This window comes from Aulostomus chinensis, chromosome 20, assembly GCF_037954235.1.
Source record: "Aulostomus chinensis isolate RoL2024-O1b breed Wild chromosome 20, RoL_Achi_v1.0, whole genome shotgun sequence".
Lineage (NCBI taxonomy): Eukaryota > Metazoa > Chordata > Actinopteri > Syngnathiformes > Aulostomidae > Aulostomus > Aulostomus chinensis.
The window spans coordinates 17,966,341-17,989,041 of NC_141339.1; the positions used below are offsets into that span (position 1 = coordinate 17,966,341).

General features: G+C 42.7%; 2 protein-coding genes across 4 annotated transcripts in view; both read left to right on the forward strand.

Annotated features, from left to right (window-relative positions):
- Positions 1-4,697: 4,697 nt before the first annotated feature.
- Positions 4,698-14,335, forward strand: gpatch2 (G patch domain containing 2). 2 transcript variants are annotated; one of them, XM_086190256.1, is made up of 10 exons: positions 4,698-4,871; positions 6,159-6,402; positions 7,025-7,575; positions 7,918-7,982; positions 8,317-8,514; positions 9,556-9,676; positions 10,109-10,148; positions 10,432-10,496; positions 10,684-10,772; positions 12,076-14,335. In XM_086190256.1, the coding sequence occupies exons 1-10, from the start codon at positions 4,822-4,824 to the stop codon at positions 12,243-12,245; spliced, it is 1,593 nt and encodes a 530-aa protein (XP_086046382.1). In that variant the 5' UTR covers positions 4,698-4,821; the 3' UTR covers positions 12,246-14,335. The 2 variants fall into 2 exon arrangements, with proteins under 2 accessions (XP_086046382.1, XP_086046383.1); XM_086190257.1 differs by having other exon boundaries at positions 7,025-7,572; positions 12,076-14,332.
- A 1,081-nt stretch (positions 14,336-15,416) lies between these two features.
- The window catches only part of LOC147243097 (estrogen-related receptor gamma-like), a 30,115-nt gene continuing 22,830 nt past the window's right edge, over positions 15,417-22,701 (forward strand). The window contains exons 1-2 of one of the 2 annotated variants that reach the window (XM_086189614.1): positions 15,417-15,455; positions 15,614-15,713. The gene's annotated coding sequence lies outside the window, so the exon portion shown is untranslated. The remainder of the gene's footprint in view (positions 15,456-15,613; positions 15,714-22,701) is intronic. The other variant, XM_086189615.1, reaches the window with a different exon arrangement.

Below are 22,701 nucleotides of genomic sequence, written 5' to 3' on the forward strand. Positions count from 1 at the left end.
TGACGTCTGCGTCTGGCGTGAAGTCACCGAATCAGCTGACGCAGTAAGGCGATTTTTGTGGCCAATCACATTCACGTATGACACCACATGTTCGCAGTTTTTGAGAGCAGTGAAACTTGAAGGAGGAAGTGGAGACACTCTTCCCATGAATGTCAGAGGAAATAAACTTAAGTCTTGCACAGTCATTCAAAGGGGGGTTTTACTTGATCATTTATTTTTGCTCTAAGTTACTTCTTTCTGTGCCTAAGGATGATTGCGAGAGAGAGAGAGAGAGAGTGTGTGTGTGTGTGTGTGTGTGTGTGTGCGCGCGCGCGTGTGTGTGAGTGAGCGTGTGAGAGAGAGAGAGAAAGAGTGAGAGCACAAAATGGGAACTCAGCCAACAACTTGACAATAAAATATCTCTTCATGGAAAACCTCCCGGCACTAAACCGCATATTTGAAAAGCAACACGCTACAGCAGCCTCACGTGCAGCCAGTGTTCACCCTGTGTGTGTGTGTGTGTGTGTGTGTGTGTGTGTGTGTGTACACTAATTGCTTTTCCAGACTGTGAGGCAATCTTCCAAACCAGAAAGAGAAGAATGTAAATCTTTGTTAGCGTTTTTCCATCCTTGTCTCTACCGATGCTGCGCTGTTGAGAGGGGCGCAAAGGAAGCGAGGCCCTTTGAAACATCAGCGCAGTCCGAAAGACTGTTTTAATGTCATTTAAGTAATGCAAGTTAAGAGAGTGACCGGCCACATGTCTGATACCGAAGTAACAAGTAATGCATTTCATCCTGTCACAGCTGTTGAGTCATTTACTCTTCCAGCTCTGTGTGCGGATGTTCTACAGTGAGCAGCATTTGCAGGTTGTATGGTTTTAATGGTGGGCTATATTGTGGGTTCTTTCTGCGCTAACCTCAGATGACATCCGGCATGTTTGTGAATCAGAAGATAAGAGGATTAGTTATTAAGCAACCTCTGTTTACAACTAAATGTTTCTTCCTTCATTTGAGAGCCAGAAATTATGGTACTCTGATGATTCCAAACTGTGAATTTCCCCTCATTGCCATCAAAATGGATGAAAAATGAAATAAAACATATACATTTTCAGATCTGAATTAAGTTATAAAACTGCATGTCACTGCCTGGGCATGTCAGTGTTTTTTGATGACATTTGTTTAATTGATCTCTCATTCTATTAATCTAAATGCGCACGACATGCATGGCAGACACTATCACATCTTTTTACAAATCTAATGTGAAATTTTGGAACCCTGATAACAAATTAAATTCAGAAATAATCTTGTACTATGATATATTGCCAATGGTCAGGTCCCGCTGGCGCCACTCTACTCACAGAAGCTGTTTCAACATGAATATCAGTGTCACGGAGGACATTTGAGCCACGCTGCTCCCCTCAGACGTGTTTCGTGGAACACGTTTTGCAAGGCAGTCGTGAACTCTGGTGTGGTTTGGTCAGAATACAGCGCATACCTGCAATTCTGTCCTTTGCGCTTGCTGGTCATTTGTCAGTAAACCCCTCAGCAATCACCAGCAAAAGCCAATTTGAATTATATTTACCGTTAATTCTATGATTTTAACCCTTTAGAATGAGAGCAAATTAGGTGCCACTGACCTTACGATACCAAATATCCCTCATATTCACTTGAAAGATGGGCTCACACTCACCTCAGCCAATCAAAATGTTGCATGGATATACAGGTTCACAGCCACGAGGTGACCTCCTTCAGCACCAGGCTAGTGGGACAACTTTTTGTTTACTTAACATTCACCTCTCCCCAAAATAGTAAAGCTGCTTTTGACATGACATTTCCAGCCAGACAGAGAAAACATCTGCTTCCGTGCACAACCACACCGGCCCAGAACTGACCACCTTTAGGGGGCTTGACATTCCATATGTAAAGTATGATCTTTGCACACCATTCTATAAGTAATTCAACTCCACAAATGATTATTTTTCTTAAATAATCGATTCCATTCCAAACTGCAAGTTCACATGATTCGCCTGGAGCTAAGCAATTCAGCTGACTCAGCGAGGCATGTTGCTCTAACAAATTCATTGCATAATCCTTTCATACACTTGTTTGATATCGAGGCCTCTGATTGGCTCAGGCTCGCCTGGCCAGAGAGTCATATGATGTGACAGAAACAGTAACTGGAACTGCCAAAATTTGTCACAGGGATTAAATAGAAAAAACTCCATAATTTCTGAGATAAGAGAAGGGGGCTTAAGTAGGTTCCAGCAAAACCGTGTTGAAATATTTTGGCTGGAGACTGTGATGGGACAAGAAAAAGAAAAAGGGTGTTTTATCAGCTCAGATAGGCTGAAGGAAAATATGCCTTTGATGGAATGAAAGTATTAACTTTCACAAATAACAACCAGAAAACACAACAGAAATTTTTTTTTGTATTTCTGTGTGTGACGCTCAAAAAAGAGGTACTGTATCATACTTAAAACAATAACTCTCCGTGTCGTACAGATGGTGGGAATAATAACTGTAACAACAACAGCACGATTAAAGATACTGGTGAGAATGATAACGATGAATATGATTTATAGTCTGTCATCCACCATCGGCTGATTCTGGTCCCCCTTCATGGTCTTTTTTTCCCCTTTCCAAGTTTCAGTTGGTCCAGATCGTCTTACGAGAGGGAGGTAATTGAAACACAAAACCCTGATCACACTTTCTCTGGGGAATTTGCTTGCAGAACCAGTTTTCCAAGCGCTCTCCATGATATGATATGTATGCATGATAATTTAAAAACGAAATGTATATTTTAAATTACAGGGACTTCTGTCTGGAATCGTATTTGACGATACAAATCTCACGTGTGTCCTTACACACATACAGTTCTTGCCAAGTATATTTGTTTAATTCAAAGTAAAAAAAAACAACAACAACAACAACAACAAAACTGATAAAACTTCAGCTGGAAGTGTGTGAAGAATCTTAACGAATGAGATTGTTAAGAACAATTCTATCTGATTTCAAGATATCTTCGGGAGTTAACTTTGCTTACTGCTTTGGCAGATTATTCTACAAGAATAAATTCCTGCTGCGCTGTTTTTTTTTTGCCTATAATAAGTAAAATAATCTGCTAAATCAGTAAGTAACATTTACTTACACATACCTAATCTCAGAAACAGATCCCTTTATTTTACTGAAATGCTACTTTTAAGTGATTCTCTGTTATGAAGTGTAATTAATAAAAATTTGGGCAATGAATTAGACCAATATACCCGATGATACTTAACTACATCGTAGTTTGGAAGTGTATATTGTTTTATTTGTAAGTCATGCTGGTTATTCGGACAGGCTTCATACAGACGGTTCAGAAATGACTCTACCCAGCTCCATGTGGCGTAGTGTTCGGCAGCCTCCTCCTGCTCTTCATCATCCTCTTCTGATTTCATGATTCCATGATGTGTTCGCTTCCTGCTGCGGAGCTACGGCCTTTGCCTCCTATTTACAGCTGTGTACAGCTAATATTTAAATCTGGTCCACTTTCGAACTTGTGTCCTCACTCCGTGACGGTCTCAAGGGTCTGACTGCTGTGAGCAAGTGACAGTGTCTTACTAAATTTACCTGGGCCCCCGAGTCAGAAACCTGAGACGATCTTGGAGTGGTCAGCATCCACCAGACCCTTCTGACTTCTAAGGCATTTTAGGGTGGACATCTGTTAGGACTGTTTGTCAGAATGTTTGACGAAGTGGGCCTCCTCCTGCACACACAGCCGCACGCCAGTCTGACAGCACATTACCTTGGCACTGAGCTCCTCGTGTATGCCTGACAGGTTTTTTTCGATGTTCAAATTCGTCATTAGTTCATCCAGACGGCCTGTGACACCTGTTGTTGGGGGCGACCCCTTGTTTACCATAGTGCGGCCATCATTGACATTCAGTCCAGATCAGATTACAAGTCATGTGGGGTGATGTTCAAGTCTCCCTGGTACCCAGTGACTCTTCCAGTGACCACTGTAATTAATATGATGCTGTTGTCTCTGATGTGATTGACCCCGTAACCTTTGATATATACTTGATAGGCCATTTGACTGTATCAGTGGAAACCACCTGTTGTTAGAATCTCATTGTGATGCAGCCTATACTGCCCTCCAGTGTTGAAAAAAGTAATGCAGGCAGACTTCACATCGTAATTGTTGTCAAGCAACGTTTATATATTTAAAAAAATGAATAAAATCAAACATACAGATCCATTATCTAAATATTATCTACATGATATCTGTGTGTTTCGGTGGTAGGGGTCATTCACTTCTCAAACCACTGATCTCTGGGAGTCATGTTTAGGTGTGGTGTGGATTCCAGCTAATGATGTCCTCAGGCTGTAAATTTTAAAGTACATCATAGGTTTTCTGTGCAAAATATTTCTCTTAGGAGTTACGAGTAATTTATAGATTCAGACAAACGTAGTGCCTTTGAAATGTAGCGGAAAAAACGCATAAAATCCTTCAGAATATAAGTACTCAAGTATACCTTGACATTATACTTAAGCACGGTACATGAGTGAAAACAATTTGTTATTTTCCACAAGTAATGAGTAACTTAGTTTTAGATATGAGGAAAAAAAATTCTCGGTGTGTACTTTAATGATGGGGTAACGTTAGATCTGTAATAGAAAAAATAAGTGTAATGAATATTCCCGGAGTAGCAACATTTCCTACAGTTGGTGAAGGCGGCATATCTCTGGCTGCTCTTGTGTCCTCCTGTTGTCGCACACAGCTTTTGTGTCAGGATGGTGTCTGTGTTGTGTAAATGTGTGTCCGTTGTTTCTGGCTAAAGGTATCTGGCATTTGGCGGCTTTAATGTTCCGTGCAGCTAATCGTAAAACCATCGGTAAAGCGGGAACCGGCTGGTAGGTAGTCTTTGACATCACCGAGACGTAACATTGTTCACGTTCAGTTTACTCTCGTGAATCAGCCGGCTGGAGTGCTAACGCTAGCTGAGCTAACTGGCTAGCATCAAAGCTACCCCGAGAGCATTCACGGATGTGTTTGATGTCAATTGACGCGAATTGAAAACGTATTGGACATATTTTTGCGGTGCTGTAAATCGCGTTTATCCACCGGTAACAAGTTCCCAAAATGCCAGAGTTTGGCGTTTGTTTTAACGTCAGTTGACTCCGCTAGCTAAGGGGAAAATGTTAGCTTGTAAAGCTAATAACAACCTAAGTTAATTTTATAGGTGTTTGCAAATGACACTGCAGGACCTGTTGAGGATTTATTCTCCTAAGTGTTGAGCAGTGAACTCGTCAGGTGTTGTATTCATCGGTAAAGGTTTCTCAAATGTGAAACTGTATAAGTCTGTGTGGTCTATGTAGTCCAATTTTTTAATCTTGGAATATGGTGTATTTGTTATCTGGACCTTGTCCTATATGGTGTGGATGTGGTAAAACGCTGGGACCTTTTTAATGTGGCCTTTCAAGTAGAATAAATGTTGAGTTGTTCTGAAACTACGGTTAAAGGAGTCTCTGGAGCTCCCCTTGTTATCTAGTCCAGATTTGACCCCATGAGTATTGTGGTTGTTGATCTGGACCAGGTACATCTGGATTTAGAGAGGTAAAATGTGGTCTGGATGAATCAAAGGAACTGTGGAATTTCCCTCATTGTGCTCTTTTCATAAGGGAAAATGGAGATTTAGAGTGTAATCCTAAAATTTGGACCAATTAGGGCTGCATGATGATGTTGACAGTCATTGTACCTGCAGATGCTGGTCATTTTTATTTGAATCTGTCTGGTCCCAACAAATATGACAATTGGAAATGTTGGATTTTTGGGCTTTTGCAAATGTTTTACAAATAAAGAAAATGTTACTTTTCCAAATTCAAAACCCTTATGTTTTTCTACATACCAAATTTAATATCCTGTATTATGTATCATTCAAATTAGCTGTAATATATTGGCAGAAAGTCCAACATTGTGCAGCCCTCATTGTGAACTCAGATGGATAAAGCTAGTGCAGTGTATTAGAACTGAAATTTTCACAGCTGTTATGGCTTTACTGCACTATTCTAATGAGATGGTCAAAGATCAGTAAAGAACTTCACATCCACTGCTGGGTGCACCTTATTCAAAGAACCACCAGCCTTCAAAATGTCCAACCTCTTAATGAAACATGTAAAATACTTTCCCCCTCATCTCAGGCAATTTCGCCGGACGATGGATGAGCTGGTCCATGACCTGGTGTCAGCACTGGAGGAGAGCTCAGAGCAAGCTGCGCGAGGTGGTTTTGGGGACGGAGGAGACCATGCTTTGGCCGTGGGCTGTTTGTTGAAAAGACAAGCCAGGAAGAGGAGGGGTAGGAAACGGCGGTCAGACAACCCGCATCCACCGTGGGAGACGGGGCACCTGAGTGAGGGCTCAGAGTCCAGTGTAGAAGAACACAAGGTGAGACGGTTTTATTTTTTAACACTTTTTTCCCCCAAGTTCCTGGAGCAGAACACTCAGTGAGCCTCCATGTAACCCTGCAGTGCTAACTCTGTCAGTGTTTCACAAGGATCATCTTTAATTTGTTATTTTAGGTTAAGAATAACATCAGTAAATAAGCCATTTGTCTTTTTCCGTCCTCTGAATAGAGTCAGATATCAGATCTGGGCTGTTTTGTGGTGCAGAGGTTTTGGAAGTGTGAGGTGGGGCCTCCCTAGGGGGGCTCTAGACATTTTCAAAGGAATCTCTGTGAATGGAGGTGAAAGAATATTAGTTATCAAAAGAACATCTTGTAGAAAAGCTGAGGGTGTACTTGCTGTTCTCTGAAATTGTGTATAACAACAATACTTGGCTAGCTTGGCTGCGTAGTTGAGTAAAAATAACATAATGATCCAGTATAGACCAGAAATAAAAACGTGATTAATGTGAGGAGGAGTATGGGCCTCTTATTCAGCTCCACCAACTCAGGATTATCCTTTTGCCCATCTTGCTCCTGTCATGTCTACAGATTGAGTGTTTCTACGTTTCTTAATTTAGCATTAGCATCACTGTGTAGCATTAACCACATTGACATCTGTTGCAGGATTATCGTGCCAGCACAGGAGGCGTGTCTGCTGCCAACAGCCATGCCCGGGACAACAGCGACTCAGATGAACATCTTGGCCCAAAACGCCGCACCCCCCTCACAGCTGACATGGGAAGGAGCAAGCGGCCGCTTTGGCCGGATGACCTGGGAGTCCTGGGGTCTGCAGAGGGAACGCGCAGCCTCAGACGGCGACGTAAGGTCAAACGCATGGCTGTAGATCCTCCTGTGGAGGCAGAGCCCCCTTCCTCCACCATGCTTGGGCCCCCGCCTGTACCAAAAGCCCGTGCTGGTGGAAGACCTCATAGACTGGGTGTGTGTGACGGAAGGGTTGCCATGGAGCTTTGTGGAGGTGGCCTGGTCGGGCCAGGGGGAGGGAAGAACAGGATAAAGAAGAGAAAACTGGCCCCCCACAGGCTGGGAGTAGAGGCTGCAGATGAAGGGGTGGTGGTGGAGAGTGAGGACCTCATCTCTTCTCCAACAGAAGGGTCCAAGGACAAGATGGAGCTGGAGGAGCAGAAGGGCTCCGATGAAGACATGAGTGACAGGTGGTTAGTGTTTTAACTTTTATTACTATCCTGTCGCGCGCGCGTGTGTGTGTGTGTGTGTGTGTGAGCGTTCATGTGTGGCATATCAAACTAATTTGCCATATTGCAATTCATCAAAGTCAAGTACCAGAAAAAGTCTTAGAGGTTATTAGAATTTGAATCTTGCATGACTTATTCTTTTATCAGAAATCTCCTGAATACATTTCACAATATTACCTTCACACTAGACATCATTTAATACTTCAGAAACGTGAAATTATGTAGAAGAGTTGATAAAACTTTTTTTTTTTTCCGCACTGCTGAGGTATTGTCATGACGTGAATCTTCCTGTCCTCTTGTCTGTAGTGAAACCAGCAGTGTGAGTAACAGCAGTGATGGCGGCCTCTACACCAATGATGAGGGGAGGCAAGGTACTTTCTCCTACGTGTCCACATGTATTGGTAAAGGAAGTGTACACCACACCATAAGATGCTCCATACAAGTGAGGGAATAAGGGCGTCGTCCTGTGACACTGGAACAATGGAGATGTAAATCTGACAGAAGTGATTATTTTAATGTATTTTGGTAGCTTTGCTTTCGTCCCTCAAATCTTACTCGCATTATTTGTTTTTGCTGGCTGTCTGCTGGTTTTCAACGCTTGTACACAAAGTCACAAAACATCTTAATGTCTTTTTTTTTTCCAAGCACATTGGTCACATTTCCACAGTTGCTGCCACGGTGTAACTTCTCTCTTGGTTCTTCCAGGAGACGACGAGCAGAGCGACTGGTTCTATGAGGGTGAGCCAGGCTCTGGTTCAGGACCCGGGGGTGCATGTGGAGTTGCAGGAGTGGTGCCCTGGTGGGAGAGAGAGACGAATTCAGAGGAGCTGGATCTAGTTGACCCGGTTTTCAACAGCATCCTCACTGGTTCCTTCCCCCTCATGAGCCCCGGGGCACGCAGAGGTAGGCTTCTTATGGCTCATCTTAAAAACCACAGTGATTTTAGTAACTAAGAGTGCTTTTACAACTATAGCCCATTTGAATAGTGTGATTCAAATGGAACTTGATGCATTTGATTCACTTTTATTTAGTTTGGTTTCACAGCAATTTTAAGTGGACCGAATTTTTTTAAAAATGCATTTGCAGAGAGGAAAATGTAGCCCTAGAAAATGCGAAGTCCTCAGCTCAGATGTGTCCCCAACAGAAGCAGAAGTCTGAGTCTTTCCTGTAGCTCTCATGCTACCTGTTGTTTTGTTTTACATCCGAGCAACAAGCCAGACCAGAGAATCCTCTGTGTTTCGGTTTGCCTCCTGCCGCACCTTCAGGGACTTGAGGGCACCTTTGAAGTGTTGTTGTTGCAGTCTCACATGCCACCACTAGGAGGCGAACAGCTCTCACAGACAAATCAAGGCTATGTTCAGCAGTAAGGTCCTAATAAGTTGCTGCTCAGTAAATGTCAGGAGTGACACTTTCTGACTGTAGCTTTGATACAAGTGTGTGCAGGGCCTTAAGCTCTTGATTCCTGCTCAGGATGACTCCGTCCATGTGGTATTTCATGCTATTTTCTCTCTAGTTTTGACAAATTTAATGAGATATATTGAAAATCTGTCTTCAACTTTATTACTCTTAACCTCTGCTGCTTCAGGCCCTGCGGGTCTTATTATTAAGGAGAGTAGACATTCCTTTGGCAGACTGGCAGAGAACTGAATTATATAAGTAGTCATGACGCACAATTAATGTTTAATACAACATCTTCTTGTGTTTTTTTAAACAATCCCGCATCATTAAATAAAGCTGGCTTTCACTTACTCAATAACTCCACTATTGGATGTCCCTCTCCCTGTGTTAGAGCCCACTCAGTTTTATGGGACATACGGAACTCAGTTGGTCCTCATCCAACATGGACTGTCTTTAGCACTTAAATGTGAAAATGATCAAACATTGTTGGCATTTCAACGACCACGTTTTAGTATCTGAATGCTTATAAACCTGTGTGTCTGTCAGGGTTCCAGGCCCGGCTGAGTCGTCTACATGGACACCAGAGACCCTGTAACACCGGGCTGCAGGGGAGCTCCAGTCAGGGTTTTAATGACCTTCTGGGCAGACAGAACCAGGACAACCATGAGTGAGTTTTTTTTTTTTTTTCATTTTTTAAAAACCTTTTATTCTGTGTCTTTTATCATCATTTAGTCATTTTATTTTTTTTATCTTTTTTTTTTTCCTGTCAGTATCATTTTAAAGTGAATCGCAAAACTATTCACGGTGCACACTTCCCCGACACGTTACATCCACATGCATCTGACTTTTCCCTTATCGAGTCATTAAAGATATGCAGAAACACACAAAGGAAAGCATGCGGGATAATGATAGCATTTTATAAGGTGATGTGCAAGACTAAAAATGTGAAATCAAAATAAGCCGTTACCTTATCGGTTGTGAGAATTTTGTAATTATAAGAAATCAGCTTAAAAAAATCAGTGTCCTACGTTTTTACAGGAATCCTGTCCTGATATGAATGTGTTGCCTCATTATCATAAATATTATTCATTTCATACAGGCCCTGGTTCAGCTCAGGCTCGAGGAGAGAACATGGACAGGTGAGCCACTTTTTTAATCCTTCATTTTATTCCCACCTTTTAACATATAAATGCAAGAAATCTCTGTTCAGAGACGACAGACTGCATTAAGGCGCTGCAGCGACTCGAGAATTACTCAGATTAAAATCAGAAGCAGCTCTGCACTTGTGCAAATCAATAGAAAAGCAACGGCAAGTTTAGATTTTGCTGACTTTGAAGGACAGCATGTGGGTGGTGTAAATGTGTTACTGGTTTTAAAGGATGACTGGCTGACTGCATGAACAATCTCTTTCATTTCCTGCAGTTGCACTGGGACTCACGGACAGACAGAGGGCATCGGAGGAGCTGCTCGGTGAAAACAGCCAACAGGTGAGGACAGCCGTTCAACACTGCTGATTCCATCACTTATTCTACTAATCGCTCCCGTTGCCCCCTCTTCGTATCTCCCCTCTCTGTCCAGTCTTTCGACAGTATTTAAAATGATTCCAATGTAAACAAACCCTGTGAGTTCAGACTAATGCTGCCATATTTCTGTGTCGCTTGGCTGGTTTTGCAGACAGACCAGTGGGCACCTGGGCTCTCTCTGTATGGGGGATGTCAAGCGGAGGCGAAAAGCAGCTCCCCTCGGCTCCACCGCCCCCTCAGGTATTGGATGCACACCTAGCTACACCTAACACACCATCTGGCACTTACAACCAACTTCCCTCTTTTTTGTATTTTTGGCTCAAAAATGTCTCACTTGTTTTCCTCCCCCTCTTGGTTGAGCCCAGTATGTTCACTAGCTTCCTTTCCGCCTCGCCTTCTGTCTCTGTCTGATATAAACTCAAGGAAGGAGAATCGAGGGTTTCACTCCACATTTTGGAAAGGGTGAACTATTCATATTCCTCCCTCTCACCTATTAGTAAACCCTGATTTAGCTCCTGACCTCCCATGGACAGTCAGCTGGTAGTCATGCTGAGAGAGCAGAGATGCAGGATTAGCTCTTAACTTGAGTGTGTCTTCCTGGTCAGCTTTCACAGGAAGGTTAGCAAACTAATGTTAGATCAAATTTGTACGCAGAATGGAAGAGCATATTGATGACACATGAATGCATTTTCAGCATTACGCCTCCCTCTCCATCATAACTCTCGAGCCATCGCAAAAGCTGGAGCTTTTCTTTTCCATTGTGTGCGCAGGCACATGGAAAGATTTATGTACTGTCGACTGCAGACATTGCATTTTAATTTCAGACTGAAACAATTAGAGACGTGTTGCACATCTCAAGCTCCATACGCAGTTATACTGGGGAACAGCAGGTGCCGACAACACAGCGGCGCAGCGACAAGGGACTGCCAAATGTGTGTCCTGACAGTTTGGCTCCAACCCATCTGGGACTCAACAGTCATGTCTGTAAATGAGAGGACAGCTTAACTCTGCACAGCATACAAATAAAGCGTGGATTAAAAGGGGCTAATAGGTTGGACTTCCATTGGTCTTCTAGGAAGACAAAGTACAAAATGATCACTGTCCGTTTGGGACGACCGTGGGCGCACTTCCCTTCGCTGGATGTATTAAGCAGACGACTTGAAATGTGGATAAGTCCATTACATGATTGCATTAACTAGCTGTATCGTCTTCACAGGAGATTAGCCGGTTGATTGGAGTGACGAGGTCACTGGTTGAGAACCTTCATTGCAACAAACCTTATTGTTGCAGGACTTGAAGGAAAACAGCTAAATTCCTGTGGGATAATGCAACAGCGATATATCGGTTCCAGAGTCTACAAACAGACTCTGCTGGTGCTGCTCTCTCATTCGGCCCCAAACATTTCCACACCGGAAATGTCACTTTTCGGCCGAGTTATTTGGACTTATTCTTCCAAACTTGTGGTGCTGTTGTCTGGAAGTGTCAGAAGCCCGACTGGCGAAATTTGTATGTCAGTACAAATGACGTCTCCCTCTCTTCACAGTGGTGGTCGGGGAGAACGCTCCTCCCATTCCCGACAACAACATGGGGAACCGCATGTTACAGAGCATGGGGTGGGCTCCGGGGATGGGCCTGGGTCCAGAAGGAAGGGGTATCACCGAGCCTATCCGGGCCACACAGAGACCAAAGGGTACAGGTCTGGGTTTCAACTGATCTTGGAGCATCTGAATCCTGGCTCAGATTCGATGTCCCAGCAGCTCCCAGGACAACGGAGATTTAAATTAAAAAGAAAAAAAAAAAAAAAAACCTCTGAGAGAAATGAACTTGATAAAACAGTCCAGAAGAATCCAGACACGTGAGAAAAGAATGGATGAGACAGAAGTCCTCGCAGGAGAGTCTGGGATGATGAAAGATAAACTTTCCCATATTGGGGAATCTGCAAGAAGCCTGGGACGTCTGAACCTGCACACAGGGAGAGGATGAGTGAAACTGGCCCTGGAGAAACTCCACGTTGAAGAATGTCAATGACAGTCGGGCCTCATTGTTGCTGTATTAAGCTGGCATGCTGCCTCAGCCCTTTTACCTCAGATGCCAGCCAGAGAACTGGGGTGATGTTGAACTGACGCTTACTTGGAGCCAATGATGACATTTCATTTAGGGCTAAGCCTGGTTTGTACCTCCACGTTGAATTGATGAGACCCCCACGCTGTTCGGGATTTACTCTCCTGCGGTGGTCTGCTAGAGTCGCGCTGCGATTGCACTGCTGAAACGCTAGTTGGTGGCGAGGAAATTCCAGCAATGGCAGTTGAAATGGAGCAAATGGTTTGGGAGATTGAGCTACCAGTTGTTAAACGGTTTCATCTACTCAGAGAAGATGCGAGGGAGGAAATGTCATGTTTGTCTACAGCCGTTGAGGTCTCCATGGAGACCACTTGTTGCATTTCCTGGGAGGTGCACATCAGCCTACGCTGTGGACTACAGGCGTAAGCTGATGAACATCAGGCCGGTTACATCATCAGATTGACGCAGAAGTATAAACCAGGCTTATACAAAAGAATGATGAATGGTTTTGTCTCATATTGCACAAGATTATTGGAATCAAAGAGTATTTGAGTAGGCCATACCTCAAGATTTATATTAGGTTCCTTTTTAATGTAATGAAGTAAAGGTACACTGTATGGAAGCGCGTTGGCGTTGTCTGGATGTTTTCCCCATCTATTTTTATTGTTAACAGGATTCATGATATCAACATAGCAGAAAGTTTTATCTTAGAAAGATAAAAATCAAACCCATTTTCTCTTCATTTGGCACATTTGTTTAGTAAGCATGTGCATCTGTGACTGGCAGCTTTCTGCTGATGTTTAAGAAAGAGGAACATTCGGACAGGGGAGGTAAAGCCGCCAACTAATTGCTTTACTGTTGTTTTAGTATTTTATCTCAACTCTCCTGCAGACTACTGTATGCTTGTGGGATTTCAAGCATTTTAATGTTCCCATGTAGGGTTGAAAATTCTGTTTAAGTACAAAAAAAACACACAAAAAAAAGGGGAAAAAAAGTGGCTAACTTCAGTGTTTCCAGAGTCTGAAAAACAGTTTGAAGTAATATCCTGGTCTAACACATTCAGAGGCACTCGTGGCTTTCAGGTGTTTTCACTTGATCTGGCAGAACTGCAAATACCCATGTGGACACGAACTGGATTAGCTTGAAAAACAGGAGGTGCTACTTGATGTATTTTTTTTGATCTTGTCGCAGAGCCATCGTTGTCCCCTAAATTCTGCTGTTTTGTGTCTTAATTTAGCGTATTGGGTAGTCAGTTTCAATGCCTGATATAGATTTTCCTGAGAAAAAGAAATCAATCTGAAATCAAATACGTGCAGGTGAGGGTCCAGTAGAATCACTTGAGCAGGAAAAAAACAAATAAGTATTAAACTCTCAGACTGCTTTAAGTGTGTGTGTGTGTGTTTTTTTTTATTGTCTGGGTTTGGTGAACCCAAAAGCTCATTGTTTCATTTCTTAGAAGCTCTGGATCCGTTCTGGGTTCAGTGCTCCTCTGTACTTCCAAAGATCGTGGATTTGTCTCTTTCATCTAACTGATAGTTTGATTTTATAATGAAGTTTTCGCCCAACGACATTGTCTTGCTTTCCAGATGTTAGAAACGTCACGACGATATCAAGGCAGCTGACTGACATGTGGATATTTTTAGCTGGTTTTCTTTTTTCTTTACTGTAGTGCACCTGATAAAATCGATTTAACACTGACAATACAACACTGACCTTGCACTGCACATTTATATAAATATACATTTGAATTTTAAGAAATGTATTAACTAAATAAATCTCAGTGGGTAATCAAACTAATCTTTGTTGTGTGGTCCCATTGAACATGTATTTAGCTCTTGAATTTGATTCTGCCTGCAGAACGGTACAGATGCGAGCTTCCCGAAGATTTGCCTGCATATTGATCAGCCTCTTGCATCGTTTTTGCCTTTAATTAATAGGGCGAGGGTTATACGGCAAATAGCGGCCTGATTAATCGATCAACTGATCAATCGGTCGGTCTCTAGTGTCTCCTAATTTTTGGTTGTCTTCTCGCAGCTTAATTTTTGTCTACTCATTTGCAACTAATAGGTGATCTCATGCCAATGTACTCATGCTGAATAAATGATAACGGACAAAAAGAAACTAAACAGTTTTGCAAAATATTCATTGAAAAAAAAAATCCTACGAGATTATAATTGTTTTGTTAATTGAGGGTCTGATCAGAGATGCTGTGCTGAAGTGCTTGTGAAAGCTGCGTTATCTCTAGGTACACGGATGCTAATGAGCAAAATCACTTCGAAATGAGTAATTAAAAAAAAAAACAACTCTTCCACTACAGCTGCTAATGCAAACTTTTTGTTTGTCCTGTTTTTAATCATGCTGAAATCAAACTTTAAATGAAAAGCTTCCGGAAAAAGACGACAACCAGGAGCCAGTTCAGGGCTGTCAGCTGTTTCCACCCCAGCGTGTCATTGAAATCTAAACCAGGAGAACTCCACACAACCAGGAGAGCTTTAATAATCCATAGCAGCTCATAAGAACATGCCCTCTAAACGTGACCAACTCCATCAATGCATGCATCACATTCCCATGCTGACTCAACATTGCTGAAATATGATGCTCTCCCTCCATCCTCCTCTTCCTCCCTCTCTCTCCCTCTCGCTCTCTCACTCCCATCCTTGCGAGGCTGCAACAGAAATCCCTCCTCTGTATCTATGGGAATACAGGAGCGCTGTGTGTCCTCTACTCTCCCTCTCCCCCCCCCCCACCCCTCCCTTGGCATAAAAGACAGCGCTGCCTGTGAGCCCCCCCACCACCATCACCACCCCTTCTCTTAGACACACTTTCTGTCTCTCAGGACTCCCCTGCGAGCTCGCTAGGCAGGTAGGTAGGTAAACTCCCTGATCACAGTGAGAGGCTGAGAAAGAGAGAACGAAGGAGTGTGTTTATGTATTCATGTGTATTTGGAGTGTGTGTGTGTGTGTGTGTGTGTGTGTGTGTGTGTGTGTGTATGTGTGTGCTGCTGCATTACTGAGCTACAGAGCCCGGAGGCGAGGAGAGCCGGAGCGTTTGTCCTTGAGACTGACTGACTGACTGCAGCTGTAGAGCTGAGGAGCAGCCAGCCAGTGGATGAAACTGACAGTAAGTACGGAGCAAAGCGAGGACGAGCATCAGGGAAGAAGTAGATGAGGGCGTCTTTTAATTGCAGTAAACAGACAGAGGTGATTTATTCTGCTTCGGAACAGTGTGTGTTTGGATGTGTGTGCGTGTGTGTGTGTGTGTGTGTGTGTGTGTGTGTGTGTCCGACCAGGTGAAGGTTTACTCTGCTCCCAGGTGAACTAATCTCCCCTTTTATTGTTTCTCATCAGTGTTTTAAAGCTGGTGTAGCACTTTCTAGGCAGGTCGTCCTGTGCAGCATCCAGAAAGATAAACATTAGACCTCCCCTGCTCCTGTTTCTCTCTCTCTTTCTCTTTGGTTCTGTTGACAGATCGATAGTTATGCATCTATTATTGGAAGCCATTTATGGCGACCCTCCAAAGCAAGTCATTATCATGTGTAATCTTGCAGAAAATTACATTTTGACTGGTGTACATTGGCATTGCCAGGAATCAGTGGACTGTGCTGAGCAGGCTAACTGGCTGAGGTGTGACCAGAAGGTTACTGCAAGAGAACCCGAAGCCTGGGGGAAAACTGAGGGAGGGGAAGTGGTCTCACATGTCACCCTGAAGCTAGGAAATCCCAGTATTGCCCCCGGGTGAATGTGCATGATGAGATGAGGAAGGACAGGGTGACTGTGAAGGATTAGAAAGGACAAGTGAGGGAGGGGGTAGGAGAGCGGAGTGTATTGGCATAAGCTCTCTGTGGTGTGAGACAGTCATGAAATGAGACTAGCTCACCTGTGGAGCTGCTGACAGAATGTGTTAACCCAGGTTAGTGGAGATAGAGGCGGTAGCTGGGAGGAGGATTAGATCCTGAGAAAGCCAGACGGTGAATACATAAAAGTAGGCTAGATTTTTTTTTTTTTAACTTGACGGGATAGCTCATTTATAGTCTGTGTGTGTCAGTGTTGATTTGTTTATTGTATAGTTCCTGACATCAGCAGTAGGTGTGTGTTGCTGACTCCCAGGATTTTTTATCTTCGGTGTGTGTGTGTGCGTGTGTGTGTGTGCACGCGTGCTGGGCTTGCACCTGCAACTCCTCAGGTGGGAACCAGCTGGGTGTTTGCACCTAAAAAGTATTTTTCACATTTTAAGTAAACACAAATAGGTGTCTTGAGCCCATTAAAAAGTTTTTTTCCCCCCCTTTCTTCTTTATCACTTCTTTGCGACACTACAAAACAAAGCATGTATGTTTAGCTTGACGCTAATGGGGACTGATGGCTAACAACAGCAAAAATGTCCACTTACAAACTCGCAAACACATCACGCTGTGAAGTGAGTCTTTTCTGTTTGTGTATGACTGAGCATGCAGCCGGATAAAAAAGACAGTGATTATACCGGACGATCGGCTTGAGAGTTTGGGAACGATAATTTAACTCTTTTTGCTGGTTGGGATTCTTTAAAGTACTTTTTACAGATTGGTTGCACCAGTATTTAGTGGTCCCCCCCCCCCCCCCCCCCCTCCCACAGGGTCACCAGATAGATCTGAGGGGTCGTGGGAGGATTAATGGGGAGGGAAGAGGACAAAGGTGCAGCTGAATAATTTTGTGATCAGTTTTTTTTCCCCCCGATTTGCTTCTTTGTAAGATAATGTGTAATGTTACCTCTGCAGGCTCTGAACTTTTATTGAAATTAACTCTTTGTTGAAACTGCAACATCTCAAAATGTGCCAAGAGTTTCAACTGGGCATTACTTATTGTGATCGGTCCCAGAAAAGAAGGTTGGAAACTGCTGGTTTAATATTTAACAGTTTTAATTTATAGATGCTGATTTCATGTAGTATCCTTGAATAGAAATAAAAAAGTAACTATGGCTTCCAGGTACATTTTTGGTAAAACATCTAGTCTAAGAAAAGGAAAGTACTGGAAAGTTGTACTTCTACATGCATCTGGTGACTTTGCATATCTGCAAATTTGTCTCAATGTGCTTCATACACCGGACGACTTATTATTAAAACTTTGCATAAGTTAAAGTACCAATATAGCAATAAAAAAAAAAATACTCCATCACAAGTAGAAGTCCTGCATGAAAAATCCTACTTAAGCAAAAGCAAGTATTAATATCTTAAAGTGAAAGTACTGCGTCGCTCCGACTGACTGTGTAAGCATCATGTCACCGCTGTACCTGCTGCAGATGGAACCAGTTTGAAGTACTTTATACACGCTTTTTTAACACTATACTGTAAGAGTACATGGATAACCATTGATTGATGCTTAATTATATGTAAGAGTGCTGAATATGCTTAATTAACCATTTATTAATGTTCTCTAAGACCCTTATTAACCCTCTGTTAAAACCTTACCCTAACAGAATGTGAACATGGAGACCATTCATCAATGATTACTAGACTCATTAGTTAACTGTTTATCAACTGTGAACGAAGCATTGGCTAACTGCTATTAATGTACCCTTATTGCAAAGTTTAATAAACAGGGACGCCAGGTCAGTCTGAGGGGGCGTGAGATGATTCATGGGGGAGGAAATGGAGACCAGTACTTGACCAGTTAATCCAGTGCCGCTTGTTGAGAATATGATGGGCTATGCAGTGGTAATCCACATTATGTCATTAGGAGAGGATTGGTTACATAATCACCTGATGGTGGTGGTGGCAGCGGTGGCGGCAGCGGCACCTGCCAGATGAAAGCATGGCATGAAAGCTGGACGATGGATGCGGGAAACCGACTGGACTGTGAGCTCAGTTAGAGTGTAATTCAAACATATCCTGTTGTTGATAGTACATGTGTCCACCAGGGGGCAATCCAGGCAAATTATGAGGGTATACAGTAGACTAATGAAACCTTGGCCAACTCTGTTTCTATGTTTCTTATCCCATTTTATTTAGCCAGAAATAGTTCCTTGTAACTCAAACAGTCTCCTGTGCATTTCCCAACACCAGCCCACTTCTTCCAGGGTGGGACCCTCATCCCACTTCAGTAGATGGATGAAAACCAACTGAGCCCCTTTGACCTGCCTGGGATGGCAGCAGCGAGTCCCAGTGGTTACGTTGCTTTTCCCAGAGGATTGCTAAGGTTTCTGGCACCGATTATGGAGTGTGTGTGTGTGACCTTTGAACCCTGCACAGTGACACTGATCAATACAGCAAAACTGATCGAATTCCAAGTACTCATCTGTCAGTCAATCCATCTCTCATTTTCCTTCCATTCTCCTTCCATTCATCTATCTTTTAAACATCATGCATGCATTATAGATTGAAGCCATCTCCTGTTTTCTTGCGCTTTTTTAATTTTTTTAAAATTTTTTTCTCAATCTAACTCCTTCAGTTTTTTAGATTGTGTGTGTGTGTGTGTGTGTGTGTGTGTGTGTGTGTGTGTGTGTGTGTGTGTGTGTGTGTGTGTGTGCACGAGCTTGAGACAATGATGTTTACACACAGTGTCAATAGTCTCTCGCTCTCCCTCAGTAATTGATGGATGACTGTGAGTCAGGCATAAAGTAAGCAGATTACGTCTACTAGATTTGTGTGGGATGATGCTAACGCGTGTGTGCGTGTGTGCGTGTGTGTGTGTGTGTGTGTGTGTGTGTGTGTGTGTGTGTGTGTGTGTTTTGTGGGGGTTAGCTGAGAGGTGTACAGCAACTGTCCAGTTTTGCAAATCAACCCAACAGCTGCTCCTGGAGGCTGTGAGTCTATGCGGGGACTCGGGAGTGTGAATGGGTTTGTTTTCAGGCATGTGACGGGTGTCTCATTCAGCTGCATTTTTTACTTTTCTTCAGAGAAAAGTGGATGCATCTGGTGTGTGGTCAATAGCTGGCAGCTGGCTGCTCTGTTACACGCAGCAGTTATTGAGCTCCTATCCAGCTCAGCACCAGCTCTATGAAAATATTGTTGACGGTTAAGTGCAGCAGTGGCTTTTTAATTTCACCTCATGTTTTATCGCCTTTGCTCCCTCTTTGATTTTATAAACCCTTCTGGCTTTTTTTTTTTTTTTTTTTTAGCTCATCAGTCTCATCTCTTCTATTTTTCACAGTTTTACACATTACTTTTCAATCAATAGGAGATAAGGACTTTAAAAACAATGGATATTTAATCACATCAAGGGATGCACATCAGAGCAGCATTCATTTCCGTATTGTGTACAAAATGCGAATATCATATAAACGTCACCCTTAATTAGATTATATAAAAACGGGTAAATATCAGCCCTAATAGCAATATCAAATATCTGTCATAGGCCGCAGCAAAAATGTTCAAATGAATAAATCAAATGTATAAAAAATGGACCAAAAAAATGTATCAGGAGAGGCAGATATAAAAATGTTGTGATGTCTGAATTACAGTTGGAAAACTGATAGAAAGATGATACTTTCTAAAGTTTTCTGCTTTTTCTTTTACAAACAGACACATTTTTTGACACCAGTTATTAGTATTATTAGTAGTATAGTACAGAAGTTATAGCTTTGTGTCTTCTGGAGTTTTGTAATTTTCGCTTTCAGATAAAAGCCACGCACTCGGCAAAAAAGTACGAACGCAGTTTGGATGAAATGTTTTACACAGTGAAAATAAACGAGCGCCTGTAATGTTTGTTTTCCACGTCAGCCTGTTCATTTTATTCACATTTAGATGTTAAAAAAAAACCCAAACAAATGACAACCTTAACAGGCAAAGAAACATTTTGATAAACACATTTATTCAGCCAGATCTCCATTTATTTATTTATTTACCAAAATGCCTCTGTGGAGTGAAACGGCACATTTCCTACACGGTAATAAGTGAATTATCATAGAAAAATAAACTCCTGTTGTCTCCTTCAAGTGGTTCACAGACGCCGTCCTGGCTTGACTCAAGTGTGCTTTACTATTGTTGTGGTGTGTGCTGCTGTTGCCAAGGAAAATATCAAATCTCTGTCAGGTATCAGCTCTATTGATAAAATGATTAATCGCTCTTTTAATTCCGACGTGCACTCGGCCACTGCATGACTGTGTGAAAAGAAAAGCAAAAAAACAACCCCCCCCCCCCCCCAAAAAAAAGCCGCACTGATGGCAGCAGCCAAACTAAAAGCCGCGGAGAGATAAGAACTCACTCCGCTTTTAACGTCAACGTTTAGTTTCCTAAATGGTTTATAAAAGATAATTCCCCCGTGTAGATAATTTTTATGATACATTAACTTTAGGAGATTCGATGTGATAGTAGCACTCTGTGTCTGGCTCTCTGTGTTTTATGGTCGAGATAAAAATGATCAAGCATTAGAAATCACACTCTTTATCTTTTATAGCGACTCTCGGCTATGTTTGCATGTGCTCGTGGTCATATGTTTGTTTACACACGTGGCATGTCCGTGCATGCGGTTGCTTTGACGCGGTGTGCGTTTCTGTTGGTGAGGCCGTTTCATGTGGCGTGTAACGAGATAAGGTCCACTCCACGCAGTCTGCTGTCTGGACTTTATCTGAACAGCAGATTAATGCAGGCGATTTCATTCCTGAGGAGATTTACTTGACGGGGGTCAGCCCAGAACTCAGGTACAACATCTTGTTAGAGGAAGTCCCCGAGTGCAAAACTCCCATTTTGAGGTCTGTAAAATTTTTGGAACCTTGATCTTTTTCCTCAGAACCTGATTGGAAATATTGGTAGTATCCCTCTGCGATGTGTCCCTGCTGCAGCGACCTTGACCTCTGACACCAAAATCCTTTTGGTTCACTCTTGAGTCCCAGGAAATGTTTGTAAAAGTAGTGTACAAGCGTCAGATTAGTTAGTGAGACACTATAAAACTCTGTTTTGTCTGTTATGGGTTACTGTACATGCAATATGGCGGGCTCAGAGGAGGAGGAGCTCTCATATAGTCACTTTCCCGCAAAATTTCTTCAAACACCCAGTTTTTGTCTGTAAAGGAAACAACTTTAATCAGCATCAACAGCCCCCCTGAGTCAAATGACCCTGCGGTAGGGGATTCATCAGGTATTTACAAGCTCTGGCTCCAAACAACATTGATGTCAACACAAAACCCCTGCGAAGGCGGCCATTTGCGCTGGAGAGTCAGCGCTCCACTATCAACAATACAGATGGAGGCAATGAAAGTTTGTCCCCTCCGCCGGGTTACTTCATCTCGGCAACAAATTCAACCTGTCTGCTCCACGCGGCTCGGTCGATGCCGAGTTTGAAAAAGGAGCCGGAGCCAAAATACAACAGAATCACTGTCGCTGTCCTCGGAGCTGCCTTCACTACGACTGACAAGGATTGTACATGTAAGCCTAACATGCTACATCCTGGTACTGTTTTGACAACACAGCTCACACCTTTCTGGTGGTTTGACTGTGTTGGTGCCATTAAATGTAAACAAACAGTAAGGCAACTCTTCATTTACTCTCAGTGGGAACGGGATCAATCGGCTTTCTGAAGGGGGTATTCCGTGGGAAAGGGGTATATGTTTATACAATTTCCGAGCCATTGAAAACAATATGATTTTTAGTTTCAGCAGATAACACAGGGGTAAAAAACAAAACAAAACTGTTATTAATATTACTTTCAATTTCTCTAAAGAAGCCATCCTAAATTCTACACACTGTACCTTTAAAAGGGAATCAGTTGTGCTTCTCTAAATTCATTGAGGCATTTAAAAAAAAAAAGTATATAACATAAGGGAATATTCACCTGCCATAATAGGTTTTTCCTTTGAATATTGAGTCAGGGATTTACTGAACTTGCACACAGAACACGGTGTGTCTCAGCACACTGCTGTCGTGTCAGCTTGCTTCTGAACCTCACCGTCACAGGAGAATAACCACATCCAGAGTGGACTGATGAACTATTTGTAGAATTTCAGTAAAATCATAATAACCTGTAGAAAGACAGATATTTAATTTAGTTCATGTGAGTGAACGTAAAGACTTTCAGTGCCAATTAAATGATCGTATGTTCCTTTTTTGCTTTTGCTTCACACAGGTTGACCTTTTCTTTGTGCGCCAAGCACTTCTTACTTACTGTGCTTCTCAGTACGCGCGTGTGTGTGAGACCAGTGAA

Coding starts and splice junctions, on each gene's coding strand:
- gpatch2 (XM_086190256.1), top strand. CDS start 4,822: ATGTTCCGTGCAGCTAATCGTAAAACCATCGGTAAAGCGGGAACCGGC. Junction 4,872..6,158: donor GGTAAAGCGGGAACCGGCTG/GTAGGTAGTCTT, acceptor CCCTCATCTCAG/GCAATTTCGCCGGACGATGG. Junction 7,576..7,917: donor GAAGACATGAGTGACAGGTG/GTTAGTGTTTTA, acceptor TCTTGTCTGTAG/TGAAACCAGCAGTGTGAGTA.